Here is a 24019-nt window from a genome sequence, read left to right as displayed (position 1 = left end):
CTTGAAAATAGGAGCTGAGTGTAGCGTTATGGAATATTCATGGAACAAAATTCCAGAGAGAGAGGTCTCAGGGTCAGGAGGAGGGAGGGAATGAGAGACAGATGCCAGATTGCCTGCAGAGAGTCCAAGCATGTGTTTTTGTTTGTAGCAATGATGCACATGCCTTTTGCGGGTGCAATTATTGCTTTTGCCTTTGAAAGTTTTACCATAAATCTGTTTCTCAATCTCCCTTCATTTTTGACCCAAATTAACCTCTTCTCTATACAGTTCTGTTACTTAACCACAGTTTTTCTTGGGAATATCCATGCACCACCATGCTCTAGGTGTTCTCCCCTGAATTTTAGGGATAACTCTGAATTCAAATCTGTTTCTGATCAGATTTAATTAATTAGTCTTTTTGTCTTTTCATGATCTTCATGCACTAGATTTTATCTTTCACTGAGTCATTGCAATGAACAACACCACATGAGTGAAAAAAATAATTTGCCCTTTATTTTTGGTCTCTGCCTACCATGCAACTTTAAGCAAAGGCATATGATCTGTAAGCAGATGAAAACTGAAACCTAAAGTATTTGAATATCCATTTAACATATCGTGACACTTTCCTTTTAATCTATCAAATGCTTAAAAATCTGAATTCTCTTGTTCTAGCAATAAGCTTGTCTTATTTGAGTGACACTTCAGGTCTAATGAAGCTGACTGCAGGTGACTCACAGCTAACTGTGCAACAGATGTGGGGTGAAAGCTTTTAGCAGCCATGCACTTCCAAGTGGGAATTCCCTGCCTGTAGTATCTGTGACATTGATACTGTGCTATTTTCCCATGTCAGACTCAGGCTTTATTGTGGACCTGACAGGTTCAAAGTCACAGAATCTACTTCTTGTCGTAGAGTGTTTCAGAGACAAGGCATTTAATAGTGTATTAGCATTTGTTCGTTTTATTTAGGAAATGGAGAAAAAATTGCATCTCAGTATTCTTGTACTCCTGGGGAACTTTCAACCTTCAGTGAATTTCCTAACCTGGCCCTAAGCTGGGGTGCTGACAAACACGCTGCAGTTTACCAGCTGAAGAGAGTGCAGTTCAATTCAGCTGCCAGTTGTACCATACCTGACTGAACAGAATATGTACTGGTTTGAAATGTTGTTAGGGTTACCATAAAAAGTATCAGTATACAGATTCATATATATATTCCTGTGCACAGTCAGGAATTTTCCATCACCTTTTCTTCTGGAAGGAGAAGCTTTTGATAGCTCAGGAGCTTTTTTTGGGAGATATAGTGTGCTGCCTGCGAGTCTCCCCAGATGCTTTGGGGAAGCTTCTCCTCTGGTATGTCCTGAAATTTGCAGGACTGATGCTGGGAGAGAAAGAGCCGTGCAACAGCTCACAAATGTGAGCCTTGAGGTGTTGGAGAAGTCAGGGAGAGGCAGATGGGTGGGCACAGTTTCATGGTTTATGGTGTGCTGCCCACAGTGGTTTGAAATAACTGTAGCCTGCATCAGTTCTGTCACAGCTGAGTGGTAGACTTCATTCCACATGGGATGCAACCAACTAAATAGGGCTGGTCACTTGGGGTAGCTGTTGAGTGTGGATGCCCACTGTCCTAAAGGGACCATGAGCTTAGTAGATTCCAGCCAAGAGCTCTCTGCAATGCTATTTATCAAGAAAGCCATACTTTTGAGCCAGAGGTGTGTATCTGGGCCCTCAGAAGTAATTTAAATGCATATATATGTATTTTTATTTTATTTTATATAGGGCAAAGTTGCCTGAAGCCTGTTTATTAGTTAATAACCCCCTCCAGGTTACCGTCTCTAATCTTGTAATGAAATTGAGTTAATAAATCCAAGATATTATTAAATAAAGTAAGTATTTAATATTGCTTGTCCTCTTTGAATCCAAGTTGCAATACAACAGAATTTCATTTTATAAATAACACCTTTCGTGCTAGCACCACAGGGCATGATTCAAAAGAATCTAAATAGAACATGAATGCTGTAATCAAATGCAGACCCCAGGAAGGCAGATTAAAAAGGCATGTTGCTGGTTAGCACAGCAGACAGGGTAAGTATAGCAGGTCACAGCAGAAAAGCTAGTTACAAAAACAAGGGCACAATCAAATGAAAATTGTTTGCTTGCCCACTCCAAACCATGACTGACTGCTTCTGTGTCCGTGACCTATTTTTTTTAAATAAAGGAAGATTTTGAGAGGTTGTTACATTTTAATTGCTTTGTACTAAACAAGAAAACAACAACAAAAAATTCTCAATTCTGTGTTTGCATGTGGAGGACAGCAGGAGAATATCTATTTATAGGTAGAGACACTACAGCTGGAGAAGACTTTTCCACGAGGTTTATTTCATCTCTGTTTATCTCATCTGTTTGTACCCACTGCCAAAGGCTGTGTGTCTCCTGCTATACAGAGAAACTTAGAGCAGAGAGAAAAGCTGCAGGGCACTGCCATGAAGCTTGCCTTGCAGAGAAGGGGAATACTTGCATCCTGCAAGTGTTCAGTCTGAGGCAGAAGTGTCAGGAGCAAAGCAAACAGGTCTCCAAAGCCCATGAAACCCAGCATCCAGAGGCAGCCCTGCCCTGGTATGATCCCCCTGCCTGGCCGCCGGCACGTGCCTGGCTCTCCTGCCCGCGCTGTCTTCCTGTCCTTCTTCCTTGAGGGTGTCACAAAGGTGGAGCAGAGTTTAATGGAGCAAAAAGCAGAATTAACCTCCATGTGCTTATCTGCAGCTGCTCCCAAAGTCTGGTTGTAGCATCGTCTTTCTCCAAGCACAGAGCTTTAGCTCATGGAGGAATACATGGAGAGGAGGAAAGAAAAGTCAGGGTCTCCAAGCACTCTCCTTCTGCTGGGGTACTTCTCTCTTTGCTGATATGGGGAAAGCATCACCCTTTTTGAGGCTTGTCCTCTCTATACTGATACAAGGCAGGCTGAGAAACCCTTAGGGGTTATTGTGTTATTGTATTCTCTGTGTGTGCATATGTACAATTGCTGCAAAACACATTTGGTCTTCTAGTTCAAGGACTAACAGCCAAGACACAGGGAAGAAATAAAACTCTGATGATTTTATTTATATGTGTGTGTGTTTACAGATGTACATCCACAAATGTATACATTTATATTTGTGTGTGTAATATGGTTGCGAATATTAAAAAATACTATCTAGAATAAGCTTGTGTTATAACTAGGTACTGCCTCCAAGATTCACAGTTATTTCCATATAGGAAATACAGAAATTCCCAAGGAAAAGGAAAGTCAGTACAGTTATCTCACTGAGCTGCTTAAAGAATTAAAGTGTTTTGATAGGCAGTCTATTAATTTACTCTAACAGGTAGAATCAAGCTAGCCTAATGCAAATACTGAGTCACAAAACTAGTCAGTAAACAGTATAGTGAAAAGAAAGAAAAAAAAAAAAAATTACCCTTCCAGAGTTGTCTGCTGTACTCAAGGTAAATGAAATATTTAGTGGTGGCAGTAGCAAAAAAAAAAAAAAAAAAAAAAAAAAGAAATATGAGATCTTGCATCCCAAGTTATTAGTGACCTGTTAAAAGACAGGCTGAAAAGTGTCTTTACCAAATTAAAACTTTGAAAAAGGGCAGAAATGGGAAATGTCAAAATAAAAAATCTGAGGAAGATGATTGTCCTCCTAGCTCTTATTATTTTGCAGTTCTGAGACTGTGGCCACTGTTAATGCTAGTGAACCAAGAATGGCACAATTCAGCCTCCTGAAGTCTGTAATGGAAATAGTCTGCACTGACAGGCAGACAGCTGGAATTTGCTGAGATTTTGATCACAATTGCGTGATCTGTTCACTGCATGTGTTTTTTTGTTTAGTCTAATTTTCAGAAACTTCATAGGCTTTTTTTCAATAGAAGATTTCATTTGGTTCTCTGTTCCCTGTGTTTACAGTACAGCCATCCCTAATGCTTAATGATACTAAATAATAAGAATGCCAGAGTGCTTAATTTAATGTCTGCTATTGATCTCTGGACTGTTTAGCAAATGCCTTACTAAACACAGAGGGCCATACACTGCCCCTGCTTCCATCTATGTAAATCTCCTAAAGGCAGCTAAGGTATTGGGAACCTAAGGTCAGTTGATCAGCCTCCTAATTGTCTTTCCTGCTTAGAAATGTTAAAGGTTTTCCTCATCACAGACAGGAATTATTATTTCAAATTCTGTTCCATTATTCTTTGTGTGCCTATCTGCTCTCTGAGAACTCAGGTCTCTGGACACCTCTCACTAATAAGGTTTTACTTGCAAGAGCTCACATTTGTCTCAGTTTTCTTCAGTATTTATGGCAATGCTGGTAAAGATAAAGGTGGTGAGAGAAGCGAATGCTGAGCTGATTTGTAAATGAGCAAAGCATTTCTTAGTGAGGTCAGAGCAGCTGACAGTATCTTTCCGTCACCCAGCACCCTTCCAGGGTAAGGACCTCTTTGGTGTCAGCCCATATGAGCTGGATGGTCAGATTTACAATTTGCCAATAAATCTGGTGAGATCAATGAGACTCCCATCCTTCCCACCGCTCTCCCAGCGCTGTGTCACTTCTACTGCTCTGTCTTAAGAAATCTCTTGGCAATGCCTCCTTTTATTTTACTAAGATCACCTTGGTATTGTAGAGCTACAAATGTTTTAACAGTTTCTTAAGGCTCTTGGCTTTTATTTTCAGCCATACTTCAATCTTAAGCTTGTCTCTGCCTTACACACCTGCGCTGTAGATTGACTGTTGCTAGCAAAATCTATGACAACATTATTTTGCCAGCAAGAATGCACAGATGTAAAACTAATTAGTTTTTAAAACATGTTTTCATTTGTGTCTTGTGAATACAGTAGTCCTCAAGAATTCAACAGATTAGGAATATTTTTGAGACCTGATAAGCTGAATTTTGGGGTGGGCACTATGTTCTTTCAGCACTGCATCTCTGTCTCCAGTGGTGAAGTACCCTAGAACAGAAATGCAGGTCGAGATTGCCAAGCCATTTTCAGTTATCTCGTGGTCTTTCAGTCTTTTGTCCAACTTCTCCTCTTGAGCAGGTCTTCACCTGCTGTACTCTGCTTTCCTAGTCATGAACCAAAACCCAGCCAAGCACCTCAGTTCCCATCAGCAGTCTCAGATCTTTTTCTGCTGTGCATGTGAGGCAGGTTTAATAAGCTTGCTAATAATGACTTGTAGCATACTGGTTTCTCGTAGACTCAGGCCATCCCCCATTCTAGGTCTCCAAATGTGCTTGATAAATTATTTGAATTACTCTTTCAATTGCCATCTGTAGTTTCTCATAAAGAGACTGCTATTTGCCGTGCGTTGTGCCAAATCACGCAATAGTTTTTGCAAAGCCAGAGACTGTACTGAAATCACCAAACTCATGTCACTTGTGAGCTGCAGTACAATAACATGTTAGTTTTAAGTAGGTTACAGTTGCAGTCTTGTGAGATAAGAATGAATACCTTGGAACTCTGACCTGCAAATCTCAAAAATTATGGGGACGTATAAGAGAAGACAATTTCATGTACCTCAAGTTTTTTAATACATATATTAAATTATTCTTATAAATATGAATCATAAAATGCATAAAATGTCAGTATTATGCATAAAAAAATACAGAAACGTATGCATACAGATCTACACTCACACTTACATATGTTGTGGCTTTCTCCTCTTTCCCCTTGCCTTGAACTTCCTCCTTGAATGTGCCCTAATGGTGGAGTGACAGTCATCAGATCTAAAGAAATTTAGTTCTGCGTGAAACCTTGGAATAGTGACGTCTGTTGCATTTGGACAGTTTTGTTTGTCTACTGGGAAATTGCATGAACTTCCCAATTTATTTTTTTTTTCAAGTTTGCATTGCCCTCCTCCTCCCCACCCAAGGCAGGGTAGCTTCAGGAGAAATGGCTGCTTTCTTGCTTTCTGGTGTGGTGTAAAGTTTTCCGTCGAGAGACAATAATGTACATTCCTCTGGCAGGACGGGATAGATTTTTTTGTTTCTCTTGCTGTTGTTTATTTATAAGACATTTCCTCTTGCTTAGTGGAAGTTTGATCGTAAGAGGCTCCAGTGATTTTCCTTCCCACCTCTCCCCTCCCTAATTTCTCTGCCTCGGCACTCGCTCTGGAACAGAGCGAACTCAAAAAGCCCATCGGCGCAGGGCGCGCTTCGCAGCCAAGCCCTGCCACTCTCCAGAGACTGTGAGGTGATTCTCCTTCGTCACTGCTTGGACCAGGAACCACAGCCCTGGTGAGTGGTGAGCTCCCAGAATTTGATGTGTCAAGGCTTCTATTCTCGGGGCCGCCGCGGCGAAGCAGGAAATAAAGGTTTTTTTTGTTGTGTTTTCCTTTTTTTTTTTTTTTTTTTTTTTTTTTTTTTTTTTTTTTTTTTTAAGTATGAAAGCAGGATCGGCGACGAGCGCAGGAGGAGTGCGGAGCTGGGAGCGCAGCCGCTGCCGAGCCGAGCGCGGGGCGCTCCCGGCGCGGGGGGGCCGCGCTGCCCCGGTGTCCCCTCGGCCACCAGCGGGGCCAGGGCGGGCAGCGCGGCCGGGCTGGGCGGGGGGGCACGGGGCGGGGGACTGGGGGGGGAATGTTAATCCTTCCCTTGGAGTTTCTGTCTGGCAAGTTTTCATGCCTCTGTGTTCTGAGCATTTACATTATGCTCTGAATACCTGATTGCCCAGCCAAGCAGAAAAGAAACTCTACAGTGAATGCATAGTAAAAGAAAATGTTTCTGTGGAAGCCACCTCTGGGAATAGGAAGAACTAGTTGGTTTATAGGCTGCTGGTCCATTTGAGGGAGCGGGAAAGGTTGGATTTTATTTTTTTCTCTCTCTTTTTTAAACTCACTTTCGTTCTGTTCTCTTTGTGTGTGTATGGGGAACTGGGAATCAGGAAAAAAATGTACTTTGTCAAACTTCATATACAAAATCTTGCATGCAAAAGAACTGAGTGTCTCAGCCAACATCAAGGTACTTAGAATTATTTTCAGCTGTTGGATAGGGAAGACAAGGCTTATAAAGCTGCACTGATTTGCTCATGGCTGCATGGGAAAGGCAGAAAAAAAAAAAAAAAAAAAAGTAGGATGAGTACCTCTAGCTCCAGGCCCAGATTGTCTCCTTTTGTGCTCTCCTGCCCCACTGAACATATCACTTCTGTTAATATTTTTCTGCTGTAATGCTAAAGAAGGCCAGGGCAATGCGTGGGCTGTTCCATTCATCCTTCATCATCTTCCATATTATCTGAAGAATGAATCATTTCTTGACTAACATTTTCTATTTCTAACAAAGTAGGCATATAAGAAACAGAGGGTAGCAGTCAAAATATTTGTATTTTGAGTTATTATCCTGTTCTTTGAAACATGTCCTTGGCAAAAGACCAAGATCTTTAATGGAACCAACATATCTTACACAGGGTATTAACTAGGCAGCATTCTTCTCACCCTTGCCTTGCTTTTGAGTAGCATTTATTCAGCAGGTGTTTCAACAAGCTTGTCTCTGTGATACCCAGGGAGGCAGCCCCTCTTTGACTACTGCTGGTCACCTGTGACACACAGAGAACTCCAGTCACCTCTTCCCTGGTTTCGTGCCCATTCTAAGGTCTGAGAACTGTACATACAGGCTGGTGGTGAGCAGCCCCCCACTGAAGTTGTCAGAAGCTTTGACACTGACCTCAGAACTGAGCTCAGTGTCAAGTCACCTGCAACCTGTATTAAGGTACTTGCTATTTCTTATAATCAGTAAGAAAAGTCATGTATGATTTGGTGGCTTTACTCTCTGGCAATTTTTGCAAATATTTTTGTTGGTTTCAATCCACGTGGGGCTGTCAGTCCCTCCCCATGCTTCAGTTTCAGCCTGAAGTTTTACTAATCCTGAAAACTTCAAGTGGAAGACTGACAGAACCTTGGAGTTCCATCTGGTTTTGCATTAGAACCATAAAGAACTGTGAACTCCTCTTTTTTCATGTACAAACCCCCAGGCTGACCACAGACATTTTTCAGCTCTGAGCAGCAAGGGTTAGCTGTTTCTCTTCATTCCCTCGTGCTGCAGACCTCTCTCTGAACTTAAACTAAATCACCAGCTCTCAACAAAACCCGCAATTAAGTTGGCTGATCCCTTCAGTAAAGAGTATTACATACACATAGAAATAACCTTTACATACATCAAAGCCTCAATCCAAATGGTCCCAGCTTTTCACTAAATTGATATTAAGATCCCAGCTTGGCTGTTGCATCACCTTTCTACAGTGTACTCAAAGCAGCTGACAGATCAGAACATCCCAAACTTTCAGGCAGTTCACATCACAGATAGAAACATAATGGATTTTTTTTGTCTTCTCTGAATGGGCTATGCTGAACGCCCACACACACTTTTGGGTCTGATCTTTGAAGCTTATCTCTGATTTACTTTCTCCCTCCAGGCAGTGTAAGTCTGAAAGACATAAGTACTTCTGAAATGGAAAGTTCTCAAAGCACAGTGCTAAATGTCTGAAAGTTCAAACTTCTGCCTGTGTAACACTTGTTCTCTGGATATACTGAAGTCAAGGGCTGTCACTCTGGCATCTTTCACCAAGAAGAAAAAACAATGTTTAATCTCTTTTTTAAGAGTCTTGTGTTGCTCCAAACGTCTCCATGCTTAAATTATTTCATTATTTATTCTCCAAGTCTCTCTGGTAGCAAAGGGACTTGTCTTTGCTGGTATTTATTTATAGCAATGTGGAAAAATTCATCAGTCTTTCTTATTATGGTATAAGCTGCTTATTGACGGTAGGCCAACATTATAATGGTTTGTCTATGGTCTAAAATCATTAGGGTGAAAATCTGCAATTTCAAATCATATTCTAACTGTCTGTTTAAACACTTTAGGATGGCAAGATGATAAATTGTCTCATTAGTAGTAGCTTCTTTATCTACTGCATAATAGTTTATCATAGTTGCTTTAAAAAAAACCCCGAAAATTAATACTTATGGTCATTCTTTTATGCATTCACTTTTCTTCTAGCAGTAGCCATTTTAGTTACAGCATCCATTCCAATTAGTAATCTCAAAGTGCTCTGCACTGGCAAGTTAAACCTTTCTCTTTTACCTGCAGATAAAGTAGAAAAGTTATCTTCCTTTGCCTGATGCAGTCAAGGAGAAAATGGTATTCTTTCCCTCGTGTTCAAACCACCAGTTTATGTTTTTGGGGAAGAGAAAATATATTTATGTAGTAGAATGAGAACTACTGTTTTCTGCACAACAATTGTTTGATGTGATATGCTTGCTGTTCTGTGAGTGTTAACTGCATCAGACAAGAACAAAGCACAGAAAAAGATGTAATGATAAAGGTAGGCAGATTCATAGGCACTGGGATGCTTCAGAAGTACAAGAATTTAAGCAGTATCCAGAGACAATTTTTGCAATAAAAGTACATAAAAGCAACTGCCTTGTTTTGAGTACATTTCCCTTTTTAAGGTATTCTCTGTTTTCTTATTTTATGTTATAAGCCCCTCTTTTCCAAAATTTGAAAAATGGCTTGTTTTCCTGAGTAACAGCATTATAACAGCACTAATTTGCCTTCCTGTAATTCAGAAAAGAAAGTGAAACCTGATTTTGAATTAGGTCATATGACGAGGAAAGTTAGGAAAGTAAAAGGGATTGCAAGTTACTGAGGTAAAGCAGCCACTAACCACAGATATCTAATTATTAGCTGCAGTCAGTCCTCCCCTCAAGGATAAAGAAATAGCAAGGGTTATGAATGGTAAGATGAAGGGGTTTTCATCCTGTCCTGGGCTGAGAAGGGGAACATAACGAGAATGAAGAGAAATGGAAAAGGTTTTAGGAAACCTGAATCTCTATCCCAGATGTATCATTATGAACTTTCCCTCTATTTTTCACTTACCCATCTGAAAAGTGGCATTTTTTCCTGCCCTCACAGGACTACTGATCAGGTTTAGCCAGGCTCAGGCATGCTTGAAAAATTAAAGTGCTTGTAAATACAGCATGTAGATACCACCCCCCCACCCCCACTCCCCCCCTCCATTGCTGCCTTGCTTGTTTTTTCATTTTTGCAAGCTTCAAGTTCCTGGAACTGAGGCGAGTTCCAGAGCTAGCATGGGTCTGTGCTGCTGGCAAAACAAAGCAGGTGCAAATTATGGTGGAAATGAAATAGCTGGTGCTTTGCGGCGGTGGAGTGCCCAGTTCACCTCAGGGTATGTGTCTGCGTTCACAAAACATGACTATCACGCATACCCTGATTCATTAGAAGTGTTATCCAGCAAACAAGAAGCCTAATCATATTTTAGTGGGAACATTCTTATGATAAACTCTGCTTTAGTGAAACTCTGCGTATAGCGCAATTTCTTCTGGCCGTGTACATTACAGAGTGAAGAAAAGCTACCCCGCTGCGTATCAGAAGGCTGTAATTTCATTTAGGGGTTCTATTGACATCATAAACTGCAAGAGCAGAGCTCAAGTGGCTATTTAAGTCGTAGGAACTTCAGAGTGAAATTACTGCCTGGCAGCAACTGGCCCTCCCCACACGGGCCCCCATGTACGCACTTCATGTTTTCATCCCTCTGCCTATAAATCATGAATCTCTCCAGTGGCTTCGGAAGGGAGCATTTCCAAAACACTGGCGTTACCTGCCCGCTGTGTGTCAGGGCGTTCAGGGCCGGCAGGGGAAGGACGGGGAGCCCCGGCCGAGATGGAGGCGCCCGGCACAGCCGGGGCTCGGCCGCATAGGGGAGCGGAGGGGAGCGCCGGGCCCGCCGGTGGGGCGGTGTGCTGCTCCGGAGCGGGCAGAGCTGACCTTTCCCACCCCTCAGTGCACCCATCCGCCGGGAGATAAATGCTCTGTGCCACCTGCGAGCCGCAAGGCCACAGCACACCTCCCTTTATTCCCCGCCTCGCTGGAATGGCGCCGCTGCCGGGGCAGCAGGAGCGTCCGTGACTAAGGGCTGAGGGCTGAGGGCTGAGGGCTGAGAGCTGAGGGCCGAGGGCCGAGAGCTGAGGGCTGAGGGCTGAGGGCTGAGGGCTGAGGGCTGAGGGCTGAGGGCTGAGGGCTGAGGGCTGAGAGCTGAGGGCTGAGGGCTGAGAGCTGAGAGCTGAGAGCTGAGGGCTGAGGGCTGAGGGCTGAGGGCTGAGGGCTGAGGGCTGAGAGCTGAGGGCTGAGGGCTGAGAGCTGAGAGCTGAGAGCTGAGGGCTGAGGGCTGAGGGCTGAGGGCTGAGAGCTGAGGGCCGAGGGCCGAGGGCCGAGAGCCGAGGGCTGAGGGCTGAGAGCTGAGGGCTGAGGGCTGAATGCTGAGAGCTGAGAGCTGAGGGCTGAGGGCTGAGGGCTGAGGGCTGAGGGCTGAGAGCTGAGAGCTGAGAGCTGAGGGCTGAGGGCTGAGAGCTGAGGGCTGAGGGCTGAGGGCTGAGGGCTGAGGGCTGAGGGCTGAGAGCTGAGAGCTGAGGGCCGAGGGCCGAGAGCTGAGGGCTGAGGGCTGAGGGCTGAGGGCTGAGGGCTGAGGGCTGAGGGCTGAGGGCTGAGGGCTGAGAGCTGAGGGCTGAGGGCTGAGAGCTGAGAGCTGAGAGCTGAGGGCTGAGGGCTGAGGGCTGAGGGCTGAGGGCTGAGGGCTGAGAGCTGAGGGCTGAGGGCTGAGAGCTGAGAGCTGAGAGCTGAGGGCTGAGGGCTGAGGGCTGAGGGCTGAGAGCTGAGGGCCGAGGGCCGAGGGCCGAGAGCCGAGGGCCGAGGGCTGAGAGCTGAGGGCTGAGGGCTGAATGCTGAGAGCTGAGAGCTGAGGGCTGAGGGCTGAGGGCTGAGGGCTGAGGGCTGAGAGCTGAGAGCTGAGAGCTGAGGGCTGAGGGCTGAGAGCTGAGGGCTGAGGGCTGAGGGCTGAGGGCTGAGGGCTGAGGGCTGAGAGCTGAGAGCTGAGGGCTGAGGGCTGAGAGCTGAGAGCTGAGAGCTGAGGGCTGAGGGCTGAGAGCTGAGGGCTGAGGGCTGAGAGCTGAGAGCTGAGGGCTGAGGGCTGAGGGCTGAGGGCTGAGGGCTGAGGGCTGAGAGCTGAGGGCTGAGGGCTGAGAGCTGAGGGCTGAGGGCTGAGGGCTGAGGGCTGAGAGCTGAGGGCTGAGAGCTGAGAGCTGAGGGCTGAGACCTGAGACCTGAGACCTGAGACCTGAGGGCTGAGGGCTGAGGGCTGAGGGCTCGGCACGGCCCCGGGTCTTTGCCAGGGAGAGCAGCGCTCCCCTTCGCCGTCATGGCACCTGCTGCACCCGAGTGCGAAAATAAAATATCCCCTTTTTTATTTTAGTATTTAAATAATGCACAGGCAGCCGTCGCGTTGACAGAAGTTCGTGTATTTCGTCCATATGGACTTGTTTCAAGAAAAGAGGGAAGTCATGGAGCATTTGCTTTTTATCAGGAAAGTAAGGTTAACCATTCATTAGAGCTTGTCAACCTTAAATTTAAGCCAGGCACTGGAAAAATCTTTCTGTAGGACTGTGGAAAAGCTTTGTGTGCCTTAGATACCCAGTGCAGGCATTTTAGTTTGTCTGTCTGAAAACCAATGCATCTCAAGTTCATGTAAATGTTTCATTTCCCTTATCTTCATCTTTTTTGCAGATAGTAGGAAAGAACTATTTTTGTACTTGGTGTTTTCAAGACCTTGGGGTACCAGCTAGGTGTTAAATTACCAGTGGGAAATGAATTAGTATTTATGTATTTTCTCTGAGCTGGTTTGCCCCTTCTTACATTTCATTTAACAGAATGATGGTTTACAATGTTAAATTATAAAAAGTTTTCAGTTATAATATTAGTATTTCCATTCTTTATAAAGGAATCTTTATTTTGCTTTTGAAACCTAGCCTTTTCCCTGGAAAAGCAATTAAATCATTGCCTCTACTCCTTAAATGTCACCATCGTGTGATTCCTGAGACCATGGTACAGCTTAAGGGAAACAAGAGCTCTGAAATTAAACAAACAACGTTTATATAGTTATCAGACATGGCAGTCTGCAGTAGCAGGGCAGACTTTACCTCTGGAGGTAAGCTGTTCACACTTGAATTTCATCTGACTGTGAGCACTAGTGAGTCTGGATAGGTAGTTATCCTGGTTAATAAGCTTTCAGTGTTCTACATGAGTCTGCAGGAGCAGCTTACACATATGCACACATTGCAAGCAAAAGTGAATTTTGTACTCCACATTGCTGGCTCTAAGGGTAGTGTTTACAGGTATCAGTAGCATCTGTGCTCTTTCTGCTGCTGTCCTGAGAAGCTCTAGCCAAGTCTTTTTGTGCCATTCCTCACCCCCTTCCCTTTGCTTTAGGGATTCTGAAACTTGTTATGACTGAAGTTACTATGCTGGCTGTATGCATGGTCCAAGTAAGAAAAAAAAAAAAAAATAAGTCCACCAACTGTGGATAACAGCAGATCCCACAGTACAGTGAAATCAAAATAGGATATTGTATGCCAAGACACAAAGTTCTCATGGTCCTTATCTCTGTATGAAATAACTGGAAGTGGTTACAGTTTCCTTCATTTAGTATAACTGGATGTATTGATGGCTGAGTATCTTCAGTGAGATATGAACTGCCTGATGGCATGCATCCTAATTTTAGGACGTGATGTCCTGGCATGAAGATAGAGTAGCCTATTGTCCCACTGAGTCTTGAGTGCTTGAAATCTAAAGTTATGTTACTGTGTTGGTGTCTGTCCAACAAAGATGTGTGTTCTACTTGTACCATGTGGAAAAATGAATAAAATATCTAAAGTTAAAAAACAATTCATAAACACCATATGCACATACATACTGCACGCACAACTTCTCTTTGAAAATATTACAATGGGACACCCTTCCAGATTCTGGTTGTAAAAGACTGTAACAATTTCTTCTACAGGTTTTTAGTCAAAAAATACTGCAACAGTCTGTTTTCTTTCAAATCAGCAAAAGTATGGTAGAATAGAAACTGTTCTTTAAAATGAAATATCGATCTGTCTGTCTAACATACAGTTCTTGTAAAGCTGCCTCCCTCTTAACTTGTAGGTGCCAAAAACTAATTCACACTTGGGGATACTGAGGCAGAAATTGGTGAGGTGACTAATCTAACACTGTGTCCTCATGGAGCCCATCTGGCTCTGAGTTGCCTGCCATAGCTGCTCTGATTAACTCTCCAGAAGGGCTGCTGTAGCCTGTGTGTGACGTGTGAGTGGAGGGCTCTGCAGGTCCCCAGTACTGGTGTGGGTTGCAGCTCACTGCTGGGACCCAGAGCCTCACAGAGCAATGATACCTGGCCCTAGGGCAGAGCAGGGGCTGGTCTCAGCTCTGAAGCACCAAACTTACTGTTTGCATGTATCTTCTGGGGAAGGCAAAATCGTTTCTGCTGAATGTCTTACTTAACCAAAAAAAACCCCAAAAAACAAAACAAAACCAAAAAACAAAACAAAAAAACAAAACAAAAAAAAAAAAAAAACCACAGAGAGATGCTTGAGTGTTCTTCTAGTCCCATCTCCTGTTTTCTATAGAGCAAGACCATCATTTGTTTTGCTGGCATACTGCTGCAGTGTCTTTGTAGAGCTGGAGAGAAGCTGTGGCACTGGGTTAGAAATTAGATAGATGACATTGCTGCGGCAGGGAAAGAGAAGATATCTGACATGCTTTTTCTTCCCAACCCTAAGATCTGCACCTGAGTTTAATATTAGATAGGATCACTGAGGCAAATTTTGGTTGGCAAATTTTACTTTTTAATGACTTAAAATAACCTGTGATGTATTAGGCTCAGCAGTGTCACTCTGTAGCATGACTTCATTGTGAGATTTCCTGCTTCCACTAGAATAGGGGTGCTCATGGGTAGCACTTCACCCCTATTGCTGCTTTCAGTGTGCAGTACCCTGCCATGCAGCTACATTTGCTTTTACTTTAAAAATATTAGTAGTCTGTCTGATATTATGTCAGTGGGACTTGCTGCTCTGTAAATTGACTGCTCTGTACAGGAAAGACACAGGAAAGTACAAGGACAGGCTGAGTCATTGTCTGTATTTGGATGTTTTCACATACTTTTGTGGAGAAAAGATGTATACCTGACAGGAGGAAGGCTAATTCTTCTCTGTCAGTCAGTGCAAGGCAGAAGGTTTAGTGAGAAGAGATCAGATGGGCTTGAATGAATTTTGTAATTCTGAACATATCTAGGAAATAGAACTGAATGATGTATAGAGAACTTCTCTGTCAGTGTGGAAAATTAGAGATTTGAACAAGATGAGTTTAATACTGAAATGAAATGAGAAGAAGTTTGTGATTAATAGGGTCTGGCAGAGACAGCATACTTATATATAATTTTGGAGACTTAGGAAATGATCCTTGGGTAGATGTGGGTCTGAGGGCTTAAGAGGAAAGGGAAGGAGTGAGCCCACAGACGCTCAGAGTTGTTTAATCTCTTTTTAGTGAAAGACCCAGAAGTTTACCATAGCAGGCATAAAATGGAAGATGTAAATCTTCCATTTCAGAAATTCAGAGCCTCTTTTAAAATACTTTTCAAGGTTGAAAGATAAATTAGGAATGAAGTATGTGTCAAGCTGGAACAGAATTTTGGTTCATCTCATCTTTATTCCTGCTTCTGAAGCAACTGCCATCAGTTGTTTCAGGGCAAGACATTTTCCTTCTGGATACTTTCCTTCCAACTGGTAGTACTGAATGCTGGACATGGAGGCTAGGTTTTCTTACCTCTGTGACAATAAACCTGTGTCCTGAAAAATCACTTTGTTACAATCATTCATAAATGGCAGGATATGCAGATAGATGAAACTTGTCTTGTCTTACATGGCTACAGATGCAGCTCATAATCATTAAAATTACTCATTGGCCTGTGAGGAAAACATAAAGAAAATTATTTTGTGGAAACTAACAGAAAAGGGTAAGATTCACAGCTCACTCATTATCTTCATTCTAGGCAAATAATTAGCTGTTTATTATATTCTAAGGGACTTTAGAAATTTGGGTTGTATTCTCCCCCCAGGACATGGTAAGGTTCTATATATTTTACCTTGTACACTCCTATTTTGAAATTTTCCTTCTGAGTGAGAATTATTTCTCCTGTGAACACCTTTATATTTTTTCCCCATGTAAGAGAAAGCCATACTGATGTTTTCTGACTTACAATTATCCATAAAAGTCAGCAAACATGGAATAATTACTTCTAATGCAGATTTTGCAATAAGCAAATTTTATTAGAAATGGGGAAAGTGCAATTCTAGTCTTTGCCTGTTTTTCTCCAGAGTCTCATCCTAGTGCACTTTCCTTTAGGTGGCACTCCCACATTAACTTGTGTATGACCTGAACAGCTGTTTGTGATCTATCATCTGTCTCCTGAAATATGATGGAGAGACTTAGAAATTATATTAATTGTGGTGTCCACATCCTCTCTTCATTAAAAGTTGAAAATTGCTGTTCAAATATTTCATAATCAAAAATTAATCCCAGTCTACCTGTTCCAAATCATATATTTCATCCTCTGGGAATGAATCCCAAATCCCATTACAATTTGGATGCTCTCTCCTCTGGGTATTGATTACAAATTCTGGTTATTGTTCACATACTTTGTCATAGGGGGAATTAATCTCAAGTTCCTGTCTACTGTTCTGGGACTGAAAGCTATCTATAATTAAGATTTTTCTATTAAATGGATATTGACAATGAGCTTTTTCATCTACATTTTTGGGGTTATCTTCTGGCAAGGAAACTCCGTCTGAGCTCATGGAGAGATTCTTCGTGCTGAGTACTCTGACCACCAATTTTCATTCCACTGGGATGCAGAAGTTTTGCAGGAGCCAGTGACATGACTGTTCTCTAATGCTGATGTTGAGTAAGGAGATGCAAACATTTTCACGAGGACTCAGCAAAGTGGAGCAAATAAACAGATGAATAAAACCAGAAGAGTTGCGTCAGAAAGACCGAGGAAGATGCGAGTGTGCAATTGTGAAGTGCTCTACAATTGCAAACCAGTTGCCTTTCGAAATCATAACAATCTTAGATATGTAGAAGGGAGGAATAATTTGCTCTCCTTTTCAGCAGTGAATAGAATAAGAATGAAAATACTGTGGTGAGAGGTAGCAGTACAAAAATACCAGAGAGACAATGTATTTTTGGTAGGTGAATCTGTGTTCCATCTGATTAGTTTCAGCAACTTTGACTACTAAACTAACTGCTGTAATTTCCTCATAGATTCTGTTATTTTCTATAGAATGGTGCAAAGCATGAAGAAAGAAAAAAGTCTTCAGTTCTATAGTTGTGTCTATCCCTGTTTCTTCACGGGCAGAAAATTGTATCAGAACAGCCCTCTTTTACAGGGAATCTGGTCTCTGGACCTAGGTTGTGTTGTTTCAGACCCACCACTGCTGCTAATAGACATGGTGTTTCCAGTGGCAACAGTTGTCTCATGCATTCTTTCACACTTTAGAAAAGATCCCCGTTTCCTTTTTTCCTTCTCTTCTTTAGCAGTGGGCAGCCCTGCAACCTTTTGATCATACCGACTTTGTACGTTACATGACTGAACTCAGCAATGCCAAACATCCTTTTAGAAAGTTTGACATTTGTGCCATTTGAAAAAAGGGAGGGAGAGAGGAGGGGAGAGGGGGAGGAATGAATCCTGGCGGCTTCCTCCTGCCCTTTTCATTAAGAGTGCAGTAAGTCAGCAGAAGAGGTGGGACTTTTAACAAGGGGGGGTGTAAGCTGGTTGTGATCTGTGATGTATGCATAGGCATGCACACAGAGGAAAGGAAAGAAAAAGACAGAAGACAGACAATCGGAAATTACTACCAGAAATTAAATAATTGTTGGAAAGTTTATGGTGACAATCAAAGAGGCGAGATGAGACAAAGGAAGATGCCTTTTGGTACTGTCCTAAACCTGGTGAGGGTGGTTCAACTTAGGAACTTCCAAGGGCTCCTTAAGACCTAATAATTTTAATTTCATAACACATTTGTTTCTATTCACTACTTTTAGCTGCTGTTTTCTGTGCATGTTGTATTCTGCTTTTTTCTATTCTATGATAAATTGTGTACAATCATTAATACCTCCAGTTCTTCTAAATTTTTGCCCACCTCTGCTATCCCAGTCTTTGAGATGGTGCAGTTTGTGGAACTGGAATAGCTGTTGATATGTTGATATGCAAAGGGACACAGGGACTTATTATGTATTCTAATGTTTGCAAAAGAAGGCAGGGCTTTGCATAAGTTCATAGCAACTTCATAGCTCAGGCACTTGGGCTTCTCTGTGTGCTTCAGGCATCCTCCCAACCAACACTCAGCTCTAGTCTTCAGATTGAGGCTGATCTCTGCTGAGGTACATGAAGGCTTTTGCAAAAGGGAAATGCTTTTTTACATCTTTCAGTTTAATGAGTACTGGCCTTTGCTGAAGATGTGATACTGGACTGAGTGAAATGCTGGGTTAGTGTTTCGTGATAGCTCCTCAGTTATTATTTTTTAAAAAGAGAGGGGAAGAAAGGAGAAAGGAAAAGGGTTATATGAGGAAAAGTAACAGGCCAGAATAGGCAGTAGTGTTAGGCCCTTTAAAAGTCCTGAAGAAAAAGTAACTACTGTTTTAAAGTAAGTTTGCAATGATGTGTAAAATAGTTCTCTGTGTGAAAATCTGTATTGATTTTATTTTGCTTTGTTTGTATAGAAATTGTTCTCAGAATAGAAAGGCTTTGACATTTTGCCTTTTCCTGTGCTTAATAAGTCATTTGTGTCATCCCCTCCTACACACACATTGCTCTGTCTTCTCCCTCCCTGGCTGTTGTCAAAGGATGGCTACTTGCTGCTTCATCCAGATCATTTGTAGAGCTGCAGGTAATGGATAAAGATGTTGGAGACCCTGCTGCAGCTCTGGTGGTTGTGGGACCTGTGGTGGGAGGGAGGACATGCTTTGAGTGGTGACACAAATGGCTGTGGTAGTCCCTGATACAATTAATTGCCAGATGTGCCAAACTACAGAAGTGTATTGGTTTTGGAACACCGAAGACTCCTCTGTCATGGGGAGTTGGAGGTTGCCATCAGGGCCCTTGCAGTTGTTCTGACTGATGAGTTTCTGTGAAAACGTGTAAGTCCCTGTTCTTTTGTTAAGATTTTATAGGTGCTGTGGTAAGCAAAGTCTCGTGTGGCCAGAGAGAGAGGCAACTTAGGAGAACAGTTTTCAGTGAAGAATATTGACTTTTCTGCAGCAATAATCATAGAATCATAGAATGGTTTGGGTTTGAAGGGATGTTTAGGTCACCTAATTCCAATGCTTCTGCCAGCACCACCTTCTACTGGGCCAAGTTGCTCAAAGCCCCATCCAGCCTGGTTTTGAACGCTTTCAGGGATGGACTATCCACAACATCTCTGGGCAACCTGTGCCACTGCCTTACCAGTCTCATCATAGAGAATTCTTCTTCATATCCAATTTAAATCTATGCTCTCTCAGTTTAAGGCTATTACCCTTTGCCCTATTACTTTATGCCCTTTTAAAAAGTCTCTCACCATTTTTTTGTCAGCCCCATTTAGGTACCAGAAGGCTGCTTTGGGATCTCTACAGAGCTTCCTCTTCTCTGGGCTGAGCAACCCCAGCTATCTCAGTCTGCCATCACAGAGGTGCTCCAGTCCTCTGATCATCTTCATAGTCCTCCTCTTGACTTGTTCCAACTGCATGGGAAACCGCAGAGTCTTGCTGCTTGGCTTTTCATAGAGCACTCCCTTTGCTTGTCAGAGTGCTGTCAGCTTCCCCAGATTTTCCTGCAGCAGGCCTGGCTGTTGAGGTGGCACCAGCTTCCCTTTCCCAGTCACTGGTGTCAGACAGCTGTGCTTCTGAGGGAGAAGGAGGCAGCCAGCAAGGAGCTGGGCGCGTTGGTGCTCACCCCTCTTGCTGTCACTGCATTGAAGACAAATGCTAAGGGACAGCCATGGGACAGTGGGGGCAGTAGAGCCTTGCAGGAATCCTTAACTGTAGGAAAGAGAGAGAAAATGGCTCATGGAGCCCCACCTACAACTGGCTGTGTGCAGAAGGACTCACTGAAACTGTATTTTTAACGTCGTTGAGTATAAATGACCCATTTTTACCTCTGCATACATCATCTGCATCATCCCTTCACTTCCTTCCTCTTTAAGTGATGTGTTATGCATAGATTTGTCATTTACACTCCAACTGCATTTTGCATTATTACATTTTAATGATATTTGAAGTTCTTGCATACATATTTGAGTTCCTGATATAAATGAAAAAAACAGAAATAATCAGCATACTTGGTTTATCTGGTGGCATAAAAATGTTCTATCATAACTTTGGCAATTTCTTGAGCAAGATCAAGCACAAGATCAAATACTAAGAGAGGATCCAAGTACATCTGTCTATCTCAATGTCTCTAAAGTTAGGGTTGTTCAAAGTCAACAGCTAAATTTTGCAGTTTGGCACCATGTTTACCTCAGATAAAAAATATTTAACCAACTCTCCCCCTTAAGCTTTGTAACTTGTGGTTTAAAGTGGTTAAAGTGAAACAGAGATTTGAGTGGTCCTTGACTCTCCTTTTTTTTTTTTTTTTTTTTTTTTTAAATGAACATCTCACATATTGGCTTTGTTTGAGGATGCTCTGCATGATCCAGAGGGTCTAACCTCCTCCATCCCATATCTCATGCCGACTTACAATCTGTTATAATCTATTAGGAATCTTGAGGCTTGAGGGCAGAATTTTGTGTAGGGATAAAAGATGCTTTCATGTCGGTGCTATGGGATATATATTTTTTTTATTTTTTTTTTCTAATTCTTTCTCTCATTCTCAGTTTCATGAAAATTCATTAATCTGTGACATTTAAAGACTCTGTCTGAGAGGTGTCTGGAGCAGCGGCCGGCTGCATACATCAATAGTTTCTCAGAGTCTGGCACTCTGTCAATATTTGGGGGCCTAAGTAACAGCACTTGAATGCACTGCCTGCCAGCCGTCATGCTCTTAGCCTGTCTGTAAGAGTCTGAGTGAGGGGATATTAGCACAACGAGTCCCTTCACAACTGGCAACACTTTAGAGACAAACTGCTTGGTAGGTATCTCTCCTCTTCCCTCCCCTCCTGTTTTCTGGCATGTCTGCTTTGTTTATCTGATGTGATTTATGTATTTACACACAAATATGCATCCTGTGAGGAGGCATCATAAATCCTGAGGCTAGAGGTGGTATTATGGCATTATCTGTATAACAATGGAAATGGGCTGAAGCTGGATTTGGACCCAGAACCAGATTAAGCTTGGGTTGACTTCTGGGCCAGTTGAGTCAGGAACAGAGTTTTGTTTGGATTTCATGGTGCCAAAATCTTTAGAGTTCAGTTCCAAATAATGAGGATCTTGGACTAAAATATTACAGGAAGTGCTACTGTGGCAGTATTTCAACCAGCTCCAAACCAGAAGTGGAAAACAAGCCATTTCAAGACTTGGGTTCTATTCAAATGAAAACTGTTACAGCAGGTTCAGAATCCAGACCTTCTGTTCCTTTTTTAATCCTATCCCACTGCATAAATTGGATTCACAGTTGAATATTACTCTGGATTATCCATGAAACCTCCCTTTTCAGAGTTAAGAAAACGAGGGAAGCAAAATGCAACATTTTATTTGTTTTTCTGGTGGAATAGGAAGTACAGTAAAATAAATTGGAATTCACAGATGTTTACTGATGTCCTCCTTCCCCCTTTTGTTTGGTTGGAACATTATGGCTAGAGAGTAATCACTGTATTTTATGGTAGAGCCATGTTTTTCTTTACCAATTGTACTTCACCTCTTGCTTATTATGTTGCTGGATATGGCTCTGAAGCCAGGCTATCTAGAGAAGTGAAAGGCCACAATGTCTGAAAGTTTGCATTGGCTTTTTAGAGCTGAACTGTGGACAGAAATCAGGCCATTAAACTCTGTCTGAAATTTCAGTTTTCTAAGTTTCCTTAGAACACTATTTTTTTCAACCTATTTTGTGCTATATATACCAAAAGGAGATGAAGGGATGAAGGCAAAGTAATCCTCCATATGAACATTTTCCTGACTGAAATTTGTGGCCAAATTCATAGACAAATATATCTTAATCAGAAGCTCTCTGAAACCACTTCCTTATCATTCCTACTTTGCAAGTCCAGTAACACCAGCCACTGCTCCTTAGCTGTGTCCTCCAGCACATCCTTCAGTGCTAGCTTGAGTTGACAACTTCTTCATCCTTTTCCAATAATGTTAAAAAAACTTTTTTTCAACAAACTTCCCCTGGTAGCACCTGCAAAAACTTGGCACAATAACGAAATAGACAAAATTAGATTATTGTGTTAGAGCTACCTTGCAAGACTAAGTTGGCAACAAAAATAGCTAACTACCATTTCTCAATCATTTCTTTGCTTGTTTTAGCACTCTCTCATCTGCTGCCTTTATCTTGATTTTTCCCTTACTCCAACTACAGCTGCATCTGATCTCCATTTTCCTGTTTGTGTCCTAGAGCACCTGTAGTGATAGAGTATTTTGTCACCTGTTGGAAAAAAAGAAAAACCCTGTGAAAGTTTCCAAATGTCTCCACAGAGGCAGTGAGTAACAAGGCATGCATTTATCCCTGCTCCAGGCTGAGCAGCAGTGAGAAAATAAACAGGCTCAGAGCTTCTGTGAATGCTGGAGATGCATCTGGCTAGATGGCAGCAATGGCCAATAAGTACAGTCAATCGACAGGGAGGATGATTTATTTTTAATGATAATAATTGCTCCTTGAGCATAGTGTGAGGGGCATGGCTCCCTGCAGGCACTGTGCTTGGACAGAGCAGGACTGCCTGTTCCCTCTCAGCCCCTGAAGGAGCCGTGCCTGAGGTGCAGCCTGGGCACTGGGAAATGCCAGTGGGGTCTCCTAGAGCTGAGCAGCAGCCCCAAGGTGGAGAAAACTAGAAACTAGCATGAGGTTAGAGCTGCCGTGGCTCTCCAGGACTCTGGGGGAGCCCATGATCAGGCTCTGCAGGAGGAATTATGGCCCCATGTGCTGCACAGTTCCTCCCTTCTCGGTCTGCACTTTGCGCTGCCTTTCACAGTCTCAGCGAAGGAGCACGCGAGCTGAGCGTAACCCACGCACCTTTTGTACCCAGGGAATGCAGCTCAAGGCATAATGGGGCACGTTTGAATTCCGTCCCCAGTGCTTTGAAAACGTGACTGACTTTATTGTCAGTGACAGCCATGTATGTTCTGAGAAACCTCCCCACCCCCAGTCCCGATTGCTGTACGTGGAAGTTGAGGAGTTCATAGTGTTGCAGTGCTTTCTGTTTCTGTGGTGTTTATTTTCCAGTGAGATCCAGTTGTCTTTCAGCCAGGCAAGCTGGTCTTGTGAGATGCATGAGGTCCTCAAAAGAGAGGTAGGCACACCTCTTCCCTGCAGTCCCACAGGCTGTTTACACCTCTCTGCAGATACTTAACTTGCATTTCCCATTTCTGCTGGTGACTACTTTGTGCCTAAAGCCCTTCACAGGAATTTTGAAGGTTGCCTGTGAGGCTTTCCACTTTTTCCATCTCTTTCAATCCAGCTGGTCTTCCTTCCCTGGGGAGAGGAGAGGATTTGCCCCAAATTATGGGGATACAAAGATACTGAGAGGATCTTGGATTTCAGGTTTCATTCATTACATGTCCCCGTTGGTTCCTGGTAGCTGTAAACGAGATGCTTTCTTTGAGTGCTGAAATTGATGAAGCAGGAAAAATCCAGGCTTGCTGTCCGTTCATATTTTACATCTATTAATAAGTAATTAATTAAAAAAGAAGCTGATGATCCCATGATGGACTGCTAAATATATGTGAGTGAACCTATTGGCATTAAAAAGAGATTTGACTGCAGTTGAAGAGTTATTTATATTTTAGTAAATCATATAGGCCCCAGTTGAGATGAGCAGTCTGTTGTTTCAGGCGCTGTACAGACCCACTGTAGGAGGTGCATGTAACCCCCACAAGCTCAGAGACTGCAGAGACAAAGTGTGGACAGAGAGACAACCATAAAGAAATTAAATAATAATTCACCTTGGGTCCAAAGGGGCTGAATCAAGAAGGGAGTGCAGATTTGCTTACCTGTTCTTTC

The 24019-nt window shown here is 42.8% G+C and overlaps 2 protein-coding genes across 22 annotated transcripts in view; one reads left to right on the top strand and one right to left on the bottom strand.

Annotated features, from left to right (window-relative positions):
- Positions 1-24019, top strand: part of ZBTB20 (zinc finger and BTB domain containing 20) — a 477873-nt gene that overhangs the window by 284931 nt on the left and 168923 nt on the right. The gene's annotated exons all lie outside the window — the stretch shown is intronic.
- Positions 6618-14359, bottom strand: LOC130255850 (uncharacterized). 2 transcript variants are annotated; one of them, XM_056496939.1, is made up of 3 exons: positions 12119-14359; positions 10607-11460; positions 6618-7528 (listed from the first exon to the last, which is right to left on the bottom strand). In XM_056496939.1, the coding sequence occupies exons 1-3, from the start codon at positions 12199-12201 to the stop codon at positions 7515-7517; spliced, it is 951 nt and encodes a 316-aa protein (XP_056352914.1). In that variant the 5' UTR covers positions 12202-14359; the 3' UTR covers positions 6618-7514. The 2 variants fall into 2 exon arrangements, with proteins under 2 accessions (XP_056352914.1, XP_056352906.1); XM_056496931.1 differs by lacking the exon at positions 6618-7528 and having other exon boundaries at positions 9992-11460.

The sequence above is a fragment of the Oenanthe melanoleuca genome, chromosome 1 (genome assembly GCF_029582105.1).
Source record: "Oenanthe melanoleuca isolate GR-GAL-2019-014 chromosome 1, OMel1.0, whole genome shotgun sequence".
Classification (NCBI taxonomy): domain Eukaryota; kingdom Metazoa; phylum Chordata; class Aves; order Passeriformes; family Muscicapidae; genus Oenanthe; species Oenanthe melanoleuca.
This window is presented reverse-complemented; position numbering and strand designations above follow the sequence as displayed.